The sequence below is a fragment of the Limanda limanda genome, chromosome 9 (assembly GCF_963576545.1).
Source record: "Limanda limanda chromosome 9, fLimLim1.1, whole genome shotgun sequence".
NCBI classification, from domain to species: domain Eukaryota; kingdom Metazoa; phylum Chordata; class Actinopteri; order Pleuronectiformes; family Pleuronectidae; genus Limanda; species Limanda limanda.
In genome coordinates, this window is record NC_083644.1 from 24,543,366 (window position 1) to 24,564,484 (window position 21,119).

A 21,119-nucleotide genomic window follows, 5' to 3' on the forward strand; every position below is an offset into this window, starting at 1 on the left:
TCTCCACTGACCTGCCAGTCGTGATATAAAATTACGTCATATGTGTTGGAGCTGACAGGGGGTTCGACAATAATTATAAAGATAAAAGTCACACATACAGGTGTGTGGTAAAAACCTATAGGTAGCATATCAGGGGGATAGAAAATGGCAGCAATATAACAAATGAAACTAGGAAACTAGATACTATAATGACACTCAGAGTGGACACAACATCCATGAATTCTTCTCTGAACATCTATCTAACAATGTTATAAAAGTGAAAAAAATATATCATGGACCCACACCAAAATGTAAAGGGTACTTCCTTGGTTGACGTCCCACCCCTCCACAAAACTTTGTGGAAACTGGATTTTGCATAATGTCGTTGTTTGTTTTTTTTTGCATAAAAAACAAACAACTTCAGAATCAAACAAGGTATTACCTTGGCGGAGGTTATACTTCTGATGCATTCTGTGAGCACAGTGAGGTATAACACATCATTGATCCACCTCAGATTAGTAATCTGATCTGTTTATCAAGTGTTGGGAAGAAGAGTTTAAAACCACAACCTTCAGTGGGGGTCAAAAATCGATCTTTTAACCTAAAATAAGCATTATAATAATATAATCATATATTGTGATGATTATCATTATCGATCGATATGAACATTTTAATCTCAATATAATTCTTGGCCTCATCGCCAAGTAATTTCCGTTCCAAGTTCGTGGTTTGTTATGGGAGACATTTTACTTGATTGCTGCAGCAGAGAAGATGCAGAGGAGGCTGACATATTCTGAATGGCAACTCGTTTGACCTTCTCCGTGCCAGTTTGCATCACAGCCCAAGCTCAGATCACCTGGCAGGGCTCTTATCTTAGACTTCAGGCAGCTCCTCTAAAGCCAAAGAAGACATCCATGGGCAGAGTTGCACTTCCCGTACAGATGCACAGAGTGATATTTAATTTAAATTTCTACAAAATGTCAAGTTGTGAGGCCCTGTCTGCTCCAAGTCTGCATTAAATGCATCCACGATCATTTGATGAAATACTGTTAAAGTTTTTGAATTAGAGTGAGAACAAAAATGTTAAAATAGGACTTTGACACTGGTTTACTTTTCAAGCCAGAGTCACAAGATAATATAAAAAAACAGGTCTCATTTTAACTGATATCAGTAATTAGTGGAACAAATTCCTGAACTCATTTGAAATGGATAAAAACATAAAATCTAACTGAAAAGCAGTTAGCCTGAGTGAATTGGGGTTGCTCACTTAGCTGGGTCCATTCTCCAGCCTGAAAGATGAAAAAAATAAATAATCACACATACCTGATTAATTATAGTGTATATTGTTTTTATTAGCCAGCAATTCTTACACGTCTATGCACTCCACTGTAATAACATCCATATGACTACACCAGTAGATAATGTGCATGGTTAATTCAATTTTATGAGTAACAGCATATTTAATTAATATCATGTCATTAGTATTGGATTAAAATTGAGCGTTATATATGAGGTTACATGAAATGACTATTGAAGTTATCACAGATGTCTCTAAGTTTGAGACAAACATCTTAAAAAATAAACTTAAATATTAAGCTTTACAGGTAATTAGTTACAGAGTATGTTCCCATCGCAAAGAGGAACCTGCATAGAGTCCGACCTCATAGGAACAAGTAATATACAAAGATTATCTGCTGTTTTATCATTGGTCAGACTGTTACATGTCCCAAATCCTTGTCAAATGTTGTGAGGTACCATACAAGAGAGGGGATTGAGTTCCTCTGTGTTCTCGTGTAATGAGTGGGTCATATTGACAAAGCAATTCCTATCAGACGCTTTAAAGCATCCATTAAAATGATCCTGTTTTTAAAAAATTTACATTTTCTTCAAACAGTGACGCACCACGTAGGGGCCTACAGATATCGAGATAAGTGTAGGCCTCTCTTGGCTTGTGGCTTTCTCCCGCTGACACAGCTTTTCTCAGCACTTCTCCCTGTTCTCCAACACGTTCAACACCACAGCCAAGCTTTAAGAAACAGGGAGGCTTCCGTCAACACGCAGGCTCAGCGGCGTCACAGGAGTCCTTCGGGCCTCTTCTCCAGACTGTACTCCTGGGTCCGATGCACCTTCCAGCCCAGCATCATCAGAAGCACGATGCCCATCACCTTATAACCCACCTGCAGGCCCAGGTATCTGCAGGAGTCCGACAAAGGGGAGTGAGTGTCAGCAGTGATGCACCTCTACTGCATATGTATCTGTGTGATTGTACGATAAGTGATAAGCTTTCATACCGATTCCTCAAGATGTTGTTGTCATAGTAACCACAGCTAAACCTCTTTCCGCACACATGCTTCCACCAGATACAGGACGAATCAATGGCCATCCCGAAGAGAGCGGGGGCAGGCAGCCAGGCTGAGGGAGAAGGGAAGAGAGTGCAAACATATTCATTCTCCTACAAGAGGGCAATCTAAAGAATCTTTGTTAAAATGCATTATTATACAATTAGGATGTAATAGTATTGATGAATAATGCAATTCAAAGTCAGAGCTTTCATAACATCAGCCACACATCCCAGTGACCAAAGAAGTTTACCAAAAATTATCTAATAATTTGTTACATGATTTAGAAAATCAGCAAAACTCAATGTTTATTATGAACTGTCATCTGAATAAAAACCTAGTTTTTTTTAGAGTTTATTTATATTTAATTAAAATATATTTTTGAAACATGTAATTTTTCTTATTTTATGATAATTTTGATAATGTAATATTTAATTATATAAGTAAATAAAATAAAAAACAACAATAATTAAATAACATGACAGTGAGTTCAGTTTTAAAAGATTTTGCAAATTATTGCAAAATGTAGTGATTTATACATTTCATACAATTTATTCATAGTTTTAAAAAAATAATATTTTATATTGGATACTTTATATCCTTAATACAATTTTAAGATATTGATTTGATAATTTCAACAAATAGAATACTGGCATCCTGACTTACCTAATACCCTCATGAGTAAAAACTGGATTCCTATAGCAAATGACTTCTCTTCAGAGGGAACAGATCTGAAATGAACATGAAAATAAATGAAAAAGTCAATACCAGCATCTTCTACTATTTTCTACTCACTGGACATATATGCCAGTGATGTGTGGGCACTTCTGTCAGTCTTGAATTAAAAACCCACTGTTGCACATAATTTGTTTAAAATCACAGAAAGAATCTGTCGGAGCAACTTTCTAAACTTTTCTGGAATTAATCTTCCAAGCTTGTGTGACAGTCTGTTTGTTTTCTATTCATTCTTAATTCTCCTACATTGAGGGCCTATAATATGTTGATTTACTTGAACCATTACATTTGTTTATTGGATGGTTTGTTTATGCCAAAACGGCAAGGCCTTGGAGGAGCGTCGTTCTATTTAACTTTGGCTGTTGACTTTTTAGGGTTGCCTGACGGAAAAGAGAAGCTCATGGTTTCCCCGAATCTTTTTAAGAATCTGAATATAAAACATGTCCGAAGGCCGGGGAGAAAGATGGGACGTCAGATTTGGATAAATTTAACAGAAAGACGATTAAAAGCAAAAGAAGATAATACATCTTTGTTGTCACATACTGTATTTGTAGGCAACTAGATTGAAATAGGAAGTCCATAAAATTACTCGTAAAAGTCTGAACAGGAAGGAAGCAGATTGTATTTTGACATCTGTTAAATCAATACTAGGAACTTTCAACTTATTTTTGAACATATCGTATATTTACCAGATGTTCATGTGTGTACAGTAAAGTGTTATAAATGTTTCTTACCTAAGCAGCATCATGTACATGGGGTTATGAGTGAAGCAGGCGACGAGTGATGCCAGAGAGATGACGAGGATGACGGGTAGAAGTAAATGAGGGCAGCTGTTCGAGCAGGCAGCCGGACGGGCCTGACCCTCGCTCCCAGATACACACCTGCAGTCGGTGTACAGCTGCATCACAAAGGAAAGCAAAGACAACATTCATCTTCGTATCTGTACAAAGGAAACCATTACATATACTGTAAAACTCTTCCCTCCCATTACGAATGAATAAAGTGTATCTGCTTGATTTGAAACTGTTAAATAAATGGGCTCTCTGTGTTAATGTGCAGATTACTTAAAACAGCTACTCCACAATATGAATGAATGCTAATTATATAACCTTTAAAACTTTATATACAAATATATATTCCCCCACAAAAGGTGACTGTCCAAAGTTTATAACCATACAAAATTAAGTACTTTAAAAAAGACGTGCTGGCGCTTTTAAGGGAAGCTGCACAAATTTGGGCTTCTCAATTTTGTATTTTATGTATTTATTATTTATTAAATATAATAAAATGTTTTTTCTTTGTTTATTATGAGGAGCTCTGCTATTTCATTATTATATTATATCATGACCTACTAGTTTTGACACAATTTTTGATTTACGGCTAAAACGTTTTTTTCCTGTTTTCCATGTTAAATTGTAATAAATGAACTCTGACACTTTTAGTGTAAACTACATTTTTTCCCTTCATTCAAACCTAACCCGAACATTCATACATTACCATTTACTTTTATGCCATTTCATATATTTAACAGAAATCACTATTGAAAATGTCCTCAGTCCTTATGACTGGTGCATCTGCCCACGTGTGGACATCTGCGTCCACAGGGAAGGGAACATAATTATCCTGTGATTTCTGTGGATGAGTCCACTAGCAGTGTTCATCACTATCTGTGTTACATGGAGGTTTACATTCTCAGTCAAACTGACTAATACTCTATTAGCAGTCACAGAAATCCACCCACAGGAAGACTACTCACAAGCTGTGATGTTTAAATACTGACATAGTATCCTTCTTAAAACACATCCTATACGCTCTGGGACTTAGAAGCATTTATGAAACATAGATCGTAAGCCACTGGCGTCCTGTTAGCATCAGGACTGGCTGAAGAGACAAACAATGACGGTCTCACACTTCATATCACTGCTGCTGTGATCGATTATCTAAGGCCTGTTCCGACTATCAACTTGAAAATAGAAAAATAGTGATTTAACAGAAAAGTCTAATCCCAACAAAGAGTCTGTCTGTCTTAATGGCATTTTCTGTGTTCTCTCCCTGCACCAGCACACAGTTAAAGGTTAATTACAACCTTACAGGCTAATTCACAGATCCTGTGCTGGGACAGGAACCAAATGCTTGTGCCTTCATCACACACTGAGAAAATTATGGACGTTTATAGAAGTCAATTATACGAGTTTTGTGCACCCTGCTGTAAAAACAAATTCTCTCCTCTTGGACCTTCAGTTTTTTCCTGGGAATATACATACTTTATCTAACATTCCAATCTAACATGATTACTCTGTGCGTCACATGATTTAACAGACGATTTGGCCTGTTGTATGATCTCATTTAAGGGCTATACACATTTTCCCAAGTTTAAACTAAAGCCGTAATTTTATTTTACAGCACAAACATCTGATCATCGTGCGCTGATGTTCCATATATCAATGTACCAGAGCCTAACCTGCAGGTATTTACTGAGGGAGAAAACCATGAGCAGGTGTTCAAAGGAGGCACTGACCTGAACCCTGAGGCTGTTGCCGGGCTCTTTTGTGAAGTTGGTGCAGCCTGCGTGACAAGGAGAGCGGTACTCGATACCATCAGACCCACACACAGGGTTGAATGCGTTGTCAGGACAGGAGCAGTTGGAGTAACACGTGGAGAGTGTCCTGAGGAGGGCAGAGAGAGACTGTCAAAATAAATCAGGTACTTGGGACTGACGTTAAGAGCTAACGACCGAGTACTTAGAAACTTTAATGTCCTCTGGCAGGCAAGTTGTCAAATAAACAATGAAGATCATCTGTTGCAGCCAATATAAATGTCAGCCCCGGTTCAAATAGACTATTAAGTTTTGAGGTTTGAATCTGAATATTGATTGTGCTGCACATTCCCCATCTATCCACGTATTTCACATCCCCATTTTTTTTGTTTGCTAGTCGAGTAGAGCCAAAAAAGACATGTCATGTTAATAAAAGACATATCACCATAACATGCTGACATCAACATCTCAGAGGATTAAATGCTTTGATTTTTAATCAATTTGAATTTACACACACACACATTAAACTGAGTTCAGGCAGTTTGCTTACGGAGGAAAAACAACTTTTTTATGCGTTTTCTAGTAGAGGATGTTGGTGACCTACTTTCACTTTCTAGGATTCAATAGGTTTGTTCGGCATCAAGGACACAAGTTGCATTTTGGCAATAAAATGTATTAATGTTCAATGTAAGAATTGTCTGATTATTTAGATTAGGATTTGTGTTCTGAACATTACACTCCCTGTTTCTGTCCCACCAGTGAAAATATAATACAAAATAAAAACATCCTCTCATCGGATAATTGTATTGACTTTTCTAGCATCGCAAGCAAGCAGGGATTTAATTATAGAACTTGAGCTCTTCTGGGGTAAAAACAATCGAAAATCTAACCAAAACAGATTAACCAAACCTTGGAGAAACAATGTTCACACCCACCCGGACTGTTCGTTCTGAGGGGGATTGATCTCGTAGACGTTCTGGGTGGGACAGCCCATGAAGAACAGCGGGATACAGATGAGGGTGGACGTGGTCAGCATGACCACAGAGAAGCGTGGGATCGTCTTCAGAGAAAGACCCGCCTTCTTCATGATGAGTCCGCCAATCAGCATTCCCACTGCTACTGCTGGCAGATTCACAGCACCTGGGAACCATGAACAGCCGAGTTACAGTATCTCCAAGGAAAGAACAAGAATTTATTGTCTGCTAAAGAGTTCCAGAGGAGATTTGCAACCATCATGTGATATTTCACTTCATTTGTAAGCTGAAACATGACACAATAGTAGCCTGGAAATAAATGAATGGCTGCAACACACAAACTCAAATAAAAATGTAATGTTAGAGAAGATGACAGCCTAATATACTCTTTAGAAAGAAGCCATAGAGCAAGTGGGCTGATACACTCCAGAGCCCCCATTAAATTATTTTAACCGACTGTTTCATTTCTCCTCCAGACAGTTCATAAGAAAGGTTTAATATGTACACTGACGTACATTATGACTTGAATTATTTAGCAGCCAGCTGACGATTGTGATCTATTGTGCGCTCTGCTCCTGGAGCCCCACCGGTACAGTACCTACCTACGAGCAAGCTGCCGTAGGAGGCCGACGTGCTGTACTGCCGCTCCAGAAATTTGTTGAGGAACGTAGAGAGACCCGCAATCACTGAGGAGAAGCAGCACTGGGCCAGGACCAGCATCAGGAAGAGGGGACTCAACAGGAGGTGGATGAACATTCTGGGAAACACTGATGAGACATAATCACACACAGACACACTGATCAGCAAAACGTCTATGCCTGTGTATTTATTACAGAACACGTTGACAAAAGAAAATGATGTTAAGTTATCATATGAATCTAATTTGAAACTTTTTCCTCTGCAAATATAATAATAAACTTACTTTTCAGGAAATCAAATAAAGAGACATCTGGCTTCTTGAAGTCACCATTTATGTCATTTTCATTTCCAATCACCTGGAAAATGATATTAAGGATTTGTTACATGAAGCATGTGTGTGTGCATAATTACAACATTAAGTGTTTATTGTTCTTCATTTAGTTGGAATTTAATGAACATGGAGTATTATACATTACCAAATCATTTCAGACCTTGTTACTTTCCCCTACCTTTTTTCCCTTCATGCCATATTCTCATACAATATAGGCCTCTGTCTCTTTTTTGCTGCTTTAATGTAATATGGAACTGATAGACTGAACTGACAGTTCTGAGTAAAGGCCCCACGGTGTCACGGCTTTCAAAATCATCCAAAACATAATGAAAGATTTCTGCAGAGATTTCCTCTCCCTGGAGATTTCTTTCGTGGCTCATCCTACCGAATAGTCATGCTCCTTTATTAAATGGCTTTCAATGTAAGCTTGAAAGGAAGGTAAACATTTAGATTTTACAAAAAAACTTTTTATCAGATGCACGGGACCTCAAGTAGCCTTTGATCGGCGCCACCAAACAGCTTCAGTAGAATTAGGGTGAATGTTATAAGACTGTATCGTAATACTTTACTTTTAAAAATGTAATTTGTTCACATCCATACTACTTCTGGTAGAGTGACAGCAACTGAACATTTTTACTTTTAGCTGTTTGGCCAAAACATAAAATTAATTATTTTATATCTATTAGTTTGTTACAGCTATCAAAGCTTTTTACACTTAATCTAATTTAAGGTTGTTAAATCAATTTAAATGCATTTAAACCAATTTAAAGTTTGTTTAACTAACTATCTGTACCAATTATTTAGGTTTTGCTGAAATTATCAAGTGTTTATTCATTACTTTTAGCCAACTATTTGCACCTTATATTTAACTGTTGCATTTAACCATTTTACCTTTAATCCATTCATTTTAGCTAGTTAATTATTTAATCTGTTCGTTTTTAGTAAACTATTTGTGATGTACACAATGGACTAACATGTGTACATCACCCTGAATAAACACATGTTTATTCAGGGTGATGTACACATGTTAGTGTGGTGGATTATTCTACAGGTATTATAGTCAACAACCTGTTTTATGTATATTCCAAACCCACCATCACTTACATTGTAGGTTCTATGGAAAGTGTGGTGCATGTTCTTGCTTATGAAGTCATAATGTTCACATGCTGATAATGAGATTTCTTAAACGGGGGAAATTAGACTCTTATCTTTTAAACATTTTTAACAGGTCAAGTCCTGGACAGGGCTGGAATGTGGTTTCAAACATGAGGAAGATAAAATCCCTGTAGAGCAACAGACGTATCTTATCTTAATGCTATTTTTAGAAAGGCCTGATACACACAGAAATAATTCACTAGTCATAAATAAATAAATACAAAAATAAATTCTGAGAGTTAAATTGTTTCATGATATTACTACTAGTACAATACTGAGTTACATGTTGTATCTTCAAGATGGTCCAGAAAGATAGAGGTAAAGTCAACTTGCAATACTGATGCTCAGCCAGTAGGTGTCAGTAAAACATGAGGGTCTTAGATATGGAGTATTATCACACCGAATCTTACAATTTTACATTGAATAGCGGCAGGAGAGGCTAATACCTTTATTTAAACCAAAGATAAATCCTTTTAATATTTTCTTCATAAAACATGAATTGAACTCAAGACCTATGTATGACTTACATTATCCTCTGTAGGCATTCTACGAGGGAAGAAGAAGTAGGGGATGGATGTGAGAACAAGGCAGCCGGCGGTGATGAGCAGGCCAATCCACCAGGCCCCGACCCAGCGAGGGTCACCGTGTGTCAGCTCGTGTTCGGCCCCTGCAGGACACACCAGACACAAAAGTGAAGCATCTATGCTGCTTTAACCTGTCTGTAAAATAACATGAGGCCTTTAAAGACAGCATCATTACCGAAACCCAGTCTGTCCACATCCACATAGATCCGCAGGATGACGGAGCCCAGCAGGTAGCCAAGGGCAGGCCCGAACACAGATACAGAAAACAGGATGGCTGTGAATGATAGGAAGGACTGTGAGTTTCTTTAATACTGCCAAGGAATTTTATGACCAAATATTGGTTTATTAAGGCTTTTATGTTATCGAATATAGAATAAAAAAAAATTGAACTGAATTTAATTATTTTGTCTCTCTCTCTTAAACTTGATTTTACAATTTCTACTGGCAGACCACTGAGCGCACAGCACTCAGTGTCTCAGCATTTTTTCAAAAAACCAATTGTTTTACTTTTGCATAGAAAATAGAACAAAAAATACCCCAATTCAAAAGTCTATTTGCATTTTAATTTCATCTACTTCAAAACAAAAGACTTAAGTATCTATCAGTTTTGCTATATTTATATTTATACCGCTTGGATTTCAAATAAAACTTTAAAATTCGAATAGTCTAAACTAAAAAACATTTACACTTCAGATTACAGAGCTTATAAACCTGCAGAATTCCCCAGTACAACAGCTGTCAGATTGTGTCGTTATCATATAAAACAACTACAGGCCATTCACCTATGTAAAGAGGGGAGTTGCCAGGCCCTGCAAAATCATCGATGTAAGAAATCCCAAAGGGCTGGATGGGCACCGAGCCAACACCAAATAGCAGCTGAGCAGTGGCCATGAGCAGCCACAGGTTGTTGGTGTCGGTCAGACGCTGGGTCTCGTCACGGCCGCAAGTATCTGTGGCGCTCGAATTCTGCTGCAGGTTGCAAATGTCGTGGCGATCTGGATCCCGGCAGGTGGTCACACAGGGACAGGGGGGAAACAAAATACAGAGATAGTTAGTGACACAGTAGATGCAGATGTCCAGCTATTTTAATTTCCTGAAGCTTCTCTGACTCCTCAGTAAAACATTCTGCGATGCCAAAGTACTGGGGGCAAAATGAATAAAGGAAGAGGGAGATTGTTATTACAAATGAAAATGCGGGGGTAATTCTAATCTCTTTAGTTTGCAGCGGGTGCATAGAGATTATGAATTTCCTTGAGATTTATGCTGAAGTTCAGCTGCAGACCAGCAGCATGATTTTTAAATACACCAGCGGGCCAAACGCCAGAAACTTTTCCGACCCCTGCTGACTACTTTCCTGAGAAGTGCTGTAGCGTTCTAGACAAACCCTTAAGTAAAGTCTCATAAATTGCCCTGACATATTTGTACATTTATGAGTCTGGACTGAGTCACATTAGCTGTCATAGCAGTGCCAGAGGAAACAGAGAAGCACTGTGGGTTTGCATGGGGGCTGTGTCTTACTGTTTAAAACGGAGTCATATTCGTAGGGCTGGGACACGAAGTGAGGTAAGGTCAGGATCATGGCACTGACGGCCATCAGTAATCCTCCCACTCCAATGACACGAGGACGGTGAACCCGATTTCCGAAGTAGCTCACGAACACGATCAGCACACTGTTGCTGATCTAAGAGACAGACACAGGTTTCAAACAGGATCGATGATTCTAAATTCACACTTTGAATAAACTTTCACACCAAATATGGAAAGGACCAGTTGCACAGTAATCCAAACCTAGTGCAGTGGCTGTTCCCCTCAGTCCATACTAGCCACTCAATACATGTATTCTCATGAAGAAAACAAACTGTATTATTCCCTCTGAGTTTTACCATTTCCTTTTTTTATCAAAACATTCCATTGTTCAATTTTCGTCTTAAGCTGATGAAGTGAGTGCATGGTGCACCGCAATGTGCCGTTAATGTGTGGTAAATGATGATGTGCTGAAAGACCATTGTTGCTTAAAGGGATTTAAGACAGCTTCGCCTGGCTTTTCTTGAAGAAAAAAAGTTGTGGTTCAGATTGAGGCCAGTTTTGACTGAGCTCGAACCTGAAGGAACAATCATCCATAAAAAGGAGACTTCTCACCAATCAAATGTCTATTATCATCATAAAAACACAGCCTGCACTGATCTCCGTCCAGCTTGCCAAGTACACGCAGCATTGGCTGGCAAGTAGTTAGCAGAGCAGATGGAGATGAGTTTCTTGTAAAATATGACTTGACTGATCCTGCTTTTGAGCTGTAGCTGAAGATCAAACTGAATGGAAGTCTTACCCTTAATCTGGACTCAGGGGAGAGCAAAAGGAAAAGCTATTTTTTGCGGTAGGAACTGAGCTGGAACTGAAAGGATAACAGGAAGCGTGCCGCCTGACCAGTCAACAACTCATTGAACACAAAAGGATTTTTCGATCTGACGAACCTCTCAGGGCCAAAGAGGTGCAAATGAGAATCTAACCTGGTAACAGCACTCTATCATACTGATTTGTAAAAGCAAATAACTACCATATCGTCCTGTGAGCATAAGTAGATTTAATTTAGATATAATTGCATATGGCAAATATTAGCCCTGAAATAATATTAGGCTGGTTTAAGTCGTACTTATCAGATAGATTGCAATCTGATAATGTTGACTGTTCCATGCTCACAAAAGTTAGTCATGGAGTTCCATAAGGTTCTGTACTAGGACAAATAATGTATCTTCTATCACTTCGTCCTTTGGGTAATATTATCAGAAAAGCACCACATATATTTCCATTGTTACACTGAGGACAATCAGCTGTACTTATTTTATGAAATTAATCAGGCAGGTAACACTTCGATAACTTTCTCTGTTTGCGTCTTAGTGTTGGTCCAGCACACTTGCTGAAACCTGTGAAACAAAAACAGATGCCTGCTATGGTTGGAAACCATGCTCATGAGATGAGTCACAAGAGTGAATAAAAAAAGCTTAGTTGTGAGCAATAAAACCTAAATATTAGATGCTAATAAGCTATATATTGCTACAAGGAATTCAGACAGGTTTGTCACTATTAGTAAAATATTGGTTTTATATTTTTTCAATATGTAAATATTAATTGTATGAGTAAAAACAGAAATAAACAGTCCTTGTTTGGTCTGAGTTTTGATACATTATCATACAATCAGTCATTCAAATTTGATGAATGACCCAGAAAGTCTGAGTGCAGCCAAATCCTGGCAGGTTCTGAGCTGCAAAGGACCTATGAATGGCTAACTGTAAACATAGTGATTTAGGTAGTGACTAGCGACCTGTGGCTATGGATACTTGAAACCTAAAAAAAACTGGAAAACATTAAAATCCCACTTGAGCACCAAAAATTCCGTATGCTTTACGACAAGCACGTACAGAACATTCTTTCATTACTCCTGACCCCAGTATCTGCAATAAAAATGTTCCAAAATACTTCCTTCGGTGTGTCCTGCTTGAATTGTGGGAAGTATAATTTTGACATGTCGCTTATTCTGCAATTCCTCCTTTGTCATCCGTATCCTTGAAATAAAGCTATCGTGATCTCAAACTGTGTGAGGGTATGTTTTTGTTGGCTCCTACCTCGTGAAGAGAGGAAATGGTTCCAGAGGAGTAGCTGCTGAGGCCATAGCGTCTCTCGATAGTGGTGATGGTGCTCTTGAAGTACGAGCTGTACAGCAGCTGAGAGAATTGCAGGAGGCCGTGGCACAGGACAAACAGCTGGGAAAGACACAGAACAGAAATCTGATAGTGGCTTCTTGTAGTCGAGCATACAGTCAATAAGTCTAATAACAGACGACCCTATGAAAGATACTAGGGGCCGCAAAGATGTTCCTGCATGCTCTGACTAAACCCTCTAATAGTGATGGAATAAGAGCTAAAATAGGTTATGGTCATAAATGTCAAGTGTATGTTTTGTTTTTCAGCTGCAGGAGACATCTGGCTGGACTCACTTGGAAACCCAACCGACTCAAACATAAAACCTAAACTAAAACATAACCTAAAGCATATTCCTCCTAAGAGGTTTAAATGGTTTTAAGACACATCGATCAATTCAGAGAAACCGCACCAGCATCCCACATGTGGCCGGTGCTTTACAAACCCTGGCAAACATCCAGATGACATTTAATTCACCCAATCCAGCGGCTACCTTAACATTAGAGAAGCAACATTGTCTGCACTGTAAATGGCAGTGAGGAGATCTGTAAAGTGGAGAAAACAAACAGCTCTAACAAACAGGCAAGGACGTGAATAATGAAGATAATGTTGTACATAAATGTTCAAGACATTGAAGACATCTTCCCTTGACAGAAACGCAGCGGACAACCTTTAGTTCACAGTCATCACGCACATTATCATTCTAAATTTACACTTTGAAATTTAAAATTTGTTATTAACCACACTGGCCAATAAGTGAACTGCCGTCAACATCTTATTGCGACTAAGTTTGATAATGGTTGAGAGCTCTGTGTGACAGCATTATCACCGTTTTCAGAACTTTTAGAAAGAATAAAATCATTTAATCGAGAAAATAATAAGCAGATTTATCAATCATGAAAATTATCAGAAGAGGTTCACGTCAACCAACAACAGAAAAATCTTGGGTTTACATTCATGAAAATATTTAATGTTTATACTTTATTTAAAAACTTTTACAGCTTGGTACTTCTACATAAGTAGAGGATTTGAATACTTCCTTAATTTGTAATGAAAATTACAAATAAAATATAAAGTTTTACATGTGCTGGTTTGCAGATTTTGTCATCTTTGAGTAAAGGCTTCATGTTTGGGTGAGTAGTATCAATCTTCTCCTCTAACTCTCAGAAGGAAACCATTTCTTCATTATTAAAGAGCAACAGATGTTGTTGTTGTATTTACGTTGAATACTTGAGTAAATGGAATGGTCCCAGGAGCGATTTCTCCAAAACAGTAATGAAACAAACAATTCAGTGATTATTTTTGGAACCGATCACAACCAATTACTGTTTGAACTGATAGTGTAACGTGTCTCCAACTGGCTGTGCGATGTGGTCTCATGGTCTCGTCTCTTCACACACGGAGATGTGGAAAGATCGGAGTCACCCGCTGGATGAACTCCCAGTCATCCGACAGAGCCACTCGCCTGTCTTTGTGTCAGGAGGCTTTCACAGACACTCATATGACTCCTCTGTACATGGCTCTATTCGCTTGGGGGGGCATGAATGGCAAGTGACGCTAAAGATACGCGTTAAGATTAGGAGTGAATTTGTTATGAAAACAGTGATAAATTCAAGCTTTCAGTTTGTTTACTGCCTGACAGGTTCGCTGAGGGGGAATAAACTATGAGTTCAACTCAGAACAGTTAATACTCCTATTAAAGCTTGGCTTTACGGTTTGTTAGCAAACACAAAAGACGCTTTTATGCTTTCATCCTCATTTTTTATCAAATAGTCTTAAATTATGTGAAAGATTTGTCAGGAGCTCTTTGCTTGGCCAAGCAAAAGTCTTATTTTGTTTGTAATTTATATAGATTAAAACTAAATGATACCAGCCTTGACTGTTACTTTATAAGGAATTAACCTCGGGTCAAGTTAAAATCCAGGTTAGGCTTCAACAAAGTTGGATTGATAGTTATATTGCTGACAAGGCCTTGGTTAAGACACAACTTTGGCTTTCAGACAATTTGCCTTCAACTCTGTAAAGTCAACACATCATCCGTCACACATTAAACATTCACCTCTAAGCCTATGAAAAGATAAAAAAAACTTTTCTTGCAGCCCATCATTATTTATAGACTATTACAAGCTGTAAGAAAAGAGACCGAGATAAACATGGTGCTGAATGCTGCGATGTGTCATCACCGTGTCACACTGAAAAAACAGGATTTATCCACAGCGCTCATACACGTGATTTATGTCTATTTGATGTTCGAAAGCAGGAAACGTGCTTGTTGGATTCTTCCTGGTTTATGTACATATTTATCCTTTCTGAACACTGTTCTCTCCGTCTGTCTGGCGGTTATTGTCCAAGCCCTCGACCCTGCTGAGAGAGGAAGAATTGAGGGAAGTTCACACTTGATTCTCAAATGCTTTTATTTCAGGGGCACGTGTTGTGGCTTTGGCGCTACATATCCACGGATTTCAGTGAGGACGTTTTTCTTTTTTCTTTTATTGTTTTGTTAAAAATGTCTGACCCTTTCGGTTAAAGAAGTGAAATAAAAGGAAAAGCTACTTGAATGAAGTCTGGTAGGATAGTTGAGAGAGACGAAAGCCGCAGAAGCGCCTCCCTTCATTGTGAAACAGACATTAAACAGTTTTGCTGCACAATAGCCTCATGAACAAAGGAGGGCTTCTGTCGATGTTCAGCAATAGTAAGTTCATATTCACTTTCATGCAGCGATTTAGGATGTCCCGTTTCTGAAGCCATGATGGCAATTGCGACACAAACATGTTCCATAATCTCATATTGTGATACAGGATTAGAGAATTGTGAAACTCCACCACTCTTTTACCGCTGCAGGTGAATCAAAATCATTGTTTATTACATAATTAGCACTACAACACAACTAGTTTAATAATTATACATTCTACTGTACATTAGGGCAAACTGTACATTGTTCACTGTTCATCGTCTTCCAACTGCATATATCTCGTGATTGTTGTTTTGGCTAGGCCCAAGGTGAGGCTAGGTGAATTAGCCCCGGAAGAGGTTGACCAATCACAACAGAGCAGACTGGGATATATCGGTGGGGGGGCCTTAAAGAGACATGCGCTAATGCCACGTGTTTCGGACAGGGGCTGAAAAGAACAGCTGCAGCAATGGACGGTATGAGAACAGTGAAATATTATCTCAATATTAGAGTACGTGAACCTTTTCAAGTAATGACCCAAATAAATTTATGAGCCAGAGTATAACATGTCTCCCTTAACTCTATGAGACACCCACGGTCCTGAGACACATGTCCAGTGGCACTGAGGTGTGGAGGGAAGTGTCCAGGATGTGGATAGTATGTGCCCCTGAGCAGAAACTTGGCTCGGACTTTGACAGATATCCTTAAAGAGAATTTGATGGGGTACAGCGGGTGCAGGCCAGACTAGGTGTAGTCCACAGTAGATAAGTTCAAAGTTGTGAAATAAACAAACCCAATGTCCTGGTGAACCTGAGCAAATAGCGGTAAGCGCTGTACAACATGTACTGGTGTCAGGAAAAGATGGAGGGATAGGATTTCTCCCCGTGAAACCATTGTTGAGGAGCTGGCTCTGATGAGTGCAAAGTGATTTGGTTTTGTGTGAAGTGGAACTCTGCCAATTTTGTACCTCTTGTTGCAACTGCGAGACACGAGGGCAGGAGCTCCGGCATTAGCTTGACTCGGCGCTGCAGCAGGGAACACTTGCAGAAATACCTCAGTGACACATTACCTGCTGCTCGCTCTGCTTATTCTGAACTACTCCCTTTACCATAACTGAGAAGGGCTAAAGTTCACAGAGTTCTCTAAGTGAATGATGTGATGATGCCTATGGGATGAACCATAGTGTATCACTGTCCTCCGCCCTCAGCTTTATTTGTACATCTTGGTTTCAGCAAAGAGGGGGGGGTGGTTAAACTCGAAATGATAAACACAAGGAGATTTGCAGTAGCCGGACCCACCACAGTCGTGGAACGCAGAAGGTAAACACGCTAAATATTTTTCAAATAAACCTCGACCCTCTAGAAACGTAGAAGTTGCTTAAGATGTTATTTCATTCACGGCCTCCCCCGGACTGGCAGAGCGTAGGTGTATTAGTCACACTTCATTCACACAAAGAAGAAGACAAGTCATTTCTCACAGAGTTTTGAAAGCAACCAACTTGCGTGCGTCGGGGAGTTTTTTCTCATTATTACTCACACGTCTGGAACAAACTGTTTCTCTCCCATTATTGCCACTGAGGTACAACTGCTCCTCTTGGCACAGAGCGCGGCTGCATTTCTCTTTTCCCTCTGCTCAGCGAGACGTCTCATTTTAGAACGGGAAGAGCAGGAAGTTGAGCTAAATTGAATTAAGTATTTAATCATAGAAGAACCAAACTGTCTTCGTTTTCCATTATTCTGCAGAAAATTATATCAGCAACGATAAGGCGATCAGTAGGACATTTATGAACTACTCTAATGAAAAATATTATTATTTTTTAATCAAAAAAGCAACAATTTAAAAAAAAAAAAATTTTGTTAAAAAAAAAAAATTGATAATGTCCCCTGGCTTCAACAGTGCTGATGGTTTTATTTTTCTTCTCCCTGTTTTTTAATCATAATAATAAATAATCAGATTTTTTATTGTGAAAATTATAATCACAGGCCTGTAAATGCGACGGTGATATTTAAACATAAATGTACATTTGAAAGTTTAGTTTAATGAGTTAAGCACCTTCAAACCTTAGAGTAGTAAAATAACTAAACTGCCGTGAGCGGTTTGAGGTAAAAGCAACATTCCTTCATTCTGAAGGCAAAGATAAAACTTTGTTTTACAGTCACTACGGGTGACCCACAATTCATGGAAACTTTATGAAAATTAAAGTGAATTAAAACTACTTTTAAATTTGATTTAGATGAGTTATGAGTGGGCTTCTTTAACTCTTGCAGCCTCAACTTCTTGCCTGACTGTTTGTTGAAGGTGTAGCTCTGGACAACATTACACAGCAGGAAATACCCTCAGGTTCTCTGAGCGGGTAAAGAAAAACACAGACTGTAATCACTTGTCTTTGTGTCACTCCACAGGTATCATTAGTGAAAAGCTGTGCAACAAAAATCTAAAATTAAATCGACTTGCATAAACAATATTTAAAAGGTGGAGCAGGTTAAAATAAGACATGTCACGGGAGTGAAGAGTGAAGCTCTGGACAACATCACACAGGAGACAATAGTAAAAACACTTGTCTTTGTCTCACGCTGCTGTTATCCTCAGTGAGAAGTTATGCAACTAATCATTTTAGAATAAACCATAGTTACAACTTTCTAAAATTAAATCTAGTCGCATTAACAATGGTAGAAAAAGTGTTGCAGGTAAAAGAAGACATGTCCCAGGAGTAAAGAGTAAAGTTAGTGAAGCTCTGGACAACATGAACAGCAATACAACTACAAATACAATAGTTTCAGGTTTCGTCTCAAGATGAAAAAATAACTGAAAACAATGTTTTTGTTACTCCACTGTCATCATCAGTGAAAAGTTACGAGAACATCTCTAAAATGTTATCTTGTGTCTTGATCGATGGAAGAAAAAGTGTTGTGGGTTAAAAGCAGTCATGTCCCAGGAGAGAAAAGGGAAGTTAGGGAAGCTCTGGACAACATTACACAGGAGACAACGGTGAAAACACTTGTCTTTATCTCACTCTGCTGTTCTCATCAGTGGAAAGTTAAGCCATTAGTATCTCAACAATCTAAAAATAAACCAGTTGCATGATCAATGGAAGAAAAAGTGTGTTGGGTTCAAAAAAGACATGTCCCGGGAGTGAGGAGAAAAGACATCAACGCTCTGGACAACATTTGTCTCAGGAGGGAAAAAAAAGGACTAAAAACACTTGTCTGTTTCTTACTCCACTGTTATCATCAGTGAAAAGTTACAAATCATTTAGGAATAAACCAGGGTTTCGTGACCAAAGGTAGGAAAGTGTTGTGGGTTAGGGAAGATCTGGACAACATTACACAGGAGACAACAGGGAAAACACTTGTCTGTCTTGTTATGGAACAAACCCAGCTGAAAGAGGAGCAGGTCAGAAGAAGTGAAGAGTGGAGTGAGTCTCCTGCTGCACCGGCGCTACCTTAATGCTGCCGCGCCGGGTCCGCGGCTGCTGCAGGATCTTCGGGGAGAGTAGGTCCATGAGGTCGGCTGGTGTCCACTGGGGTCCACTGGTGTCCGCTGGAGTCCACTGGTGTCCACTCGTTTCCAGTGCCGAGCAGAGTGTGGAGGTGTGTGTGAGTGTGTGTGTGTGTGTGTCCCCTGCTGATGTGCACGGCTCTTAATGACGCTCGCTCCTGACTCTGCACTGGACTCAGCCCACTCTGTCCCGCACGCGCCCCCATGTTTAGTTGAATTGGGATCACGCAGCCCGCGCGCTGATTGGCTGAGGCGGCCGCGCGCGCGGACCGGTGCTGTAGAGAGATAACCTGCGCGAGCGAGACGGGACGTGTTTGTTGTGACGTCGGAAGTGACTCACGGGTTTACCGTCAGGTTTATAACTCAGGTTTACATATCAGGTTAACTCTCAGGTTGACTCACAAGTTTATATGTCCGGTTTACTCTCAGGTTTTTATCTCAGATTTACTCTGTAGTTTACTTTCAGGTTTATTCTCAGGTTTATATCTCAGGTTTATTCTCTAGTTTACTTTCAGGTTTATTCTCAGGTTTATATCTCAGGTTTATATGTCCGGTTTACTCACAGGTTTATATTTCCGGTTTTTATCACAGGTTCTTATCTCAGATTTATTCTCAAGTTTACTTTCAGTTTAACTCCCATGTGTATTCTCAGGTTTATTTACAGGTTTATTCTCAGGTTTATTTACAGATTTATTCTCAGGTTTACTCACAGGTTTTTATCTCAGATTTACTCTCTAGTTTACTTTCAGGTTTATTCTCAGGTTTATTTACAGGTTTATTCTCTAGTTTACTTTCAGGTTTATTCACGGTATATCTCTCAGGTTTATATTTCCGGTTTAATCACAGGTTCTTATCTCAGATTTATTCTCAAGTTTACTTTCAGTTTAACTCCCATGTGTATTCTCAGGTTTATTTACAGGTTTATTCTCAGGTTTATTTACAGATTTATTCTCAGGTTTACTCACAAGTTTTTATCTCAGATTTACTCTCTAGTTTACTTTCAGGTTTATTCTCAGGTTTATATCTCAAGTTTATTCTCTAGTTTATTTTCAGGTTTATCTCTCAGATTTATTCTCAGGTTGACTCACAGGTTTTTATCTCAGATTTACTCTCTAGTTTACTTTCAGGTTTATTTACAGGTTTATTTACAGGTTTATTCTCAGGTTTATTTACAGGTTTATTCTCAGGTTTACTCACAGGTTTTTATCTCAGATTTACTCTCTAGTTTACTTTCAGGTTTATTCTCCGGTTTATATCTCAGGTTTATTCTCTAGTGTACTTTCAGGTTTATTCACGGTTTATCTCTCAGGTTTATATTTCCGGTTTAATCACAGGTTCTTATCTCAGATTTATTCTCAAGTTTACTTTCAGTTTAACTCCCATGTTTATTCTCAGGTTTATTTACAGGTTTATTCTCAGGTTTATTCTCAGGTTTATTCTCAGGTTTATTTACAGGTTTATTCTCAGGTTTACTCACAGGTTTTTATCTCAGATTTACTCTCTAGTTTACTTTCAGGTTTATTCTCAGGTTTATATCTCAAGTTTATTCTCTAGTTTATTTTCAGGTTTATCTCTCAGGTTTATATGTCCGGTTTACTCACAGGTTTATATTTCCGGTTTAATCACAGGTTCTTATCTCAGATTTATTCTCAAGTTTACTTTCAGTTTAACTCCCATGTTTATTCTCAGGTTTATTTACAGGTTTATTCTCAGGTTTAGTCTCAGGTTTATTTACAGGTTTATTCTCAGGTTTATTCACAGGTTCTTATCTCAGATTAACCCTCAGGTTTACTTTCAGGTTTATTCCCATGTTTATTCTCAGGTTTATCAAGGTTTATTAAGAGGTTTACTGTCAGGTTTATATGTCCGGTTTACTCACAGGTTCTTATCTCAGATTTACTCTCAAGTTTACTCCCATGTTTACGCTGAGGTTTACTCTAAGGTTAATTCACAGGTTTATATCTGAGGTTTAGTCTCAGGTTT

General features: G+C 38.7%; 1 protein-coding gene across 1 annotated transcript; it reads right to left on the reverse strand.

Annotated features, from left to right (window-relative positions):
- Positions 1–1,893: 1,893 nt before the first annotated feature.
- Positions 1,894–19,282, reverse strand: slco2a1 (solute carrier organic anion transporter family, member 2A1). Its single transcript, XM_061077641.1, has 14 exons — positions 19,081–19,282; positions 12,893–13,030; positions 10,791–10,953; positions 10,055–10,267; positions 9,448–9,546; positions 9,216–9,355; positions 7,486–7,558; positions 7,166–7,330; positions 6,525–6,729; positions 5,572–5,719; positions 3,788–3,951; positions 2,985–3,049; positions 2,271–2,391; positions 1,894–2,172 (listed from the first exon to the last, which is right to left on the reverse strand). The coding sequence occupies exons 1-14, from the start codon at positions 19,138–19,140 to the stop codon at positions 2,052–2,054; spliced, it is 1,875 nt and encodes a 624-aa protein (XP_060933624.1). The 5' UTR covers positions 19,141–19,282; the 3' UTR covers positions 1,894–2,051.
- Between the last annotated feature and the right edge of the window lie 1,837 nt (positions 19,283–21,119).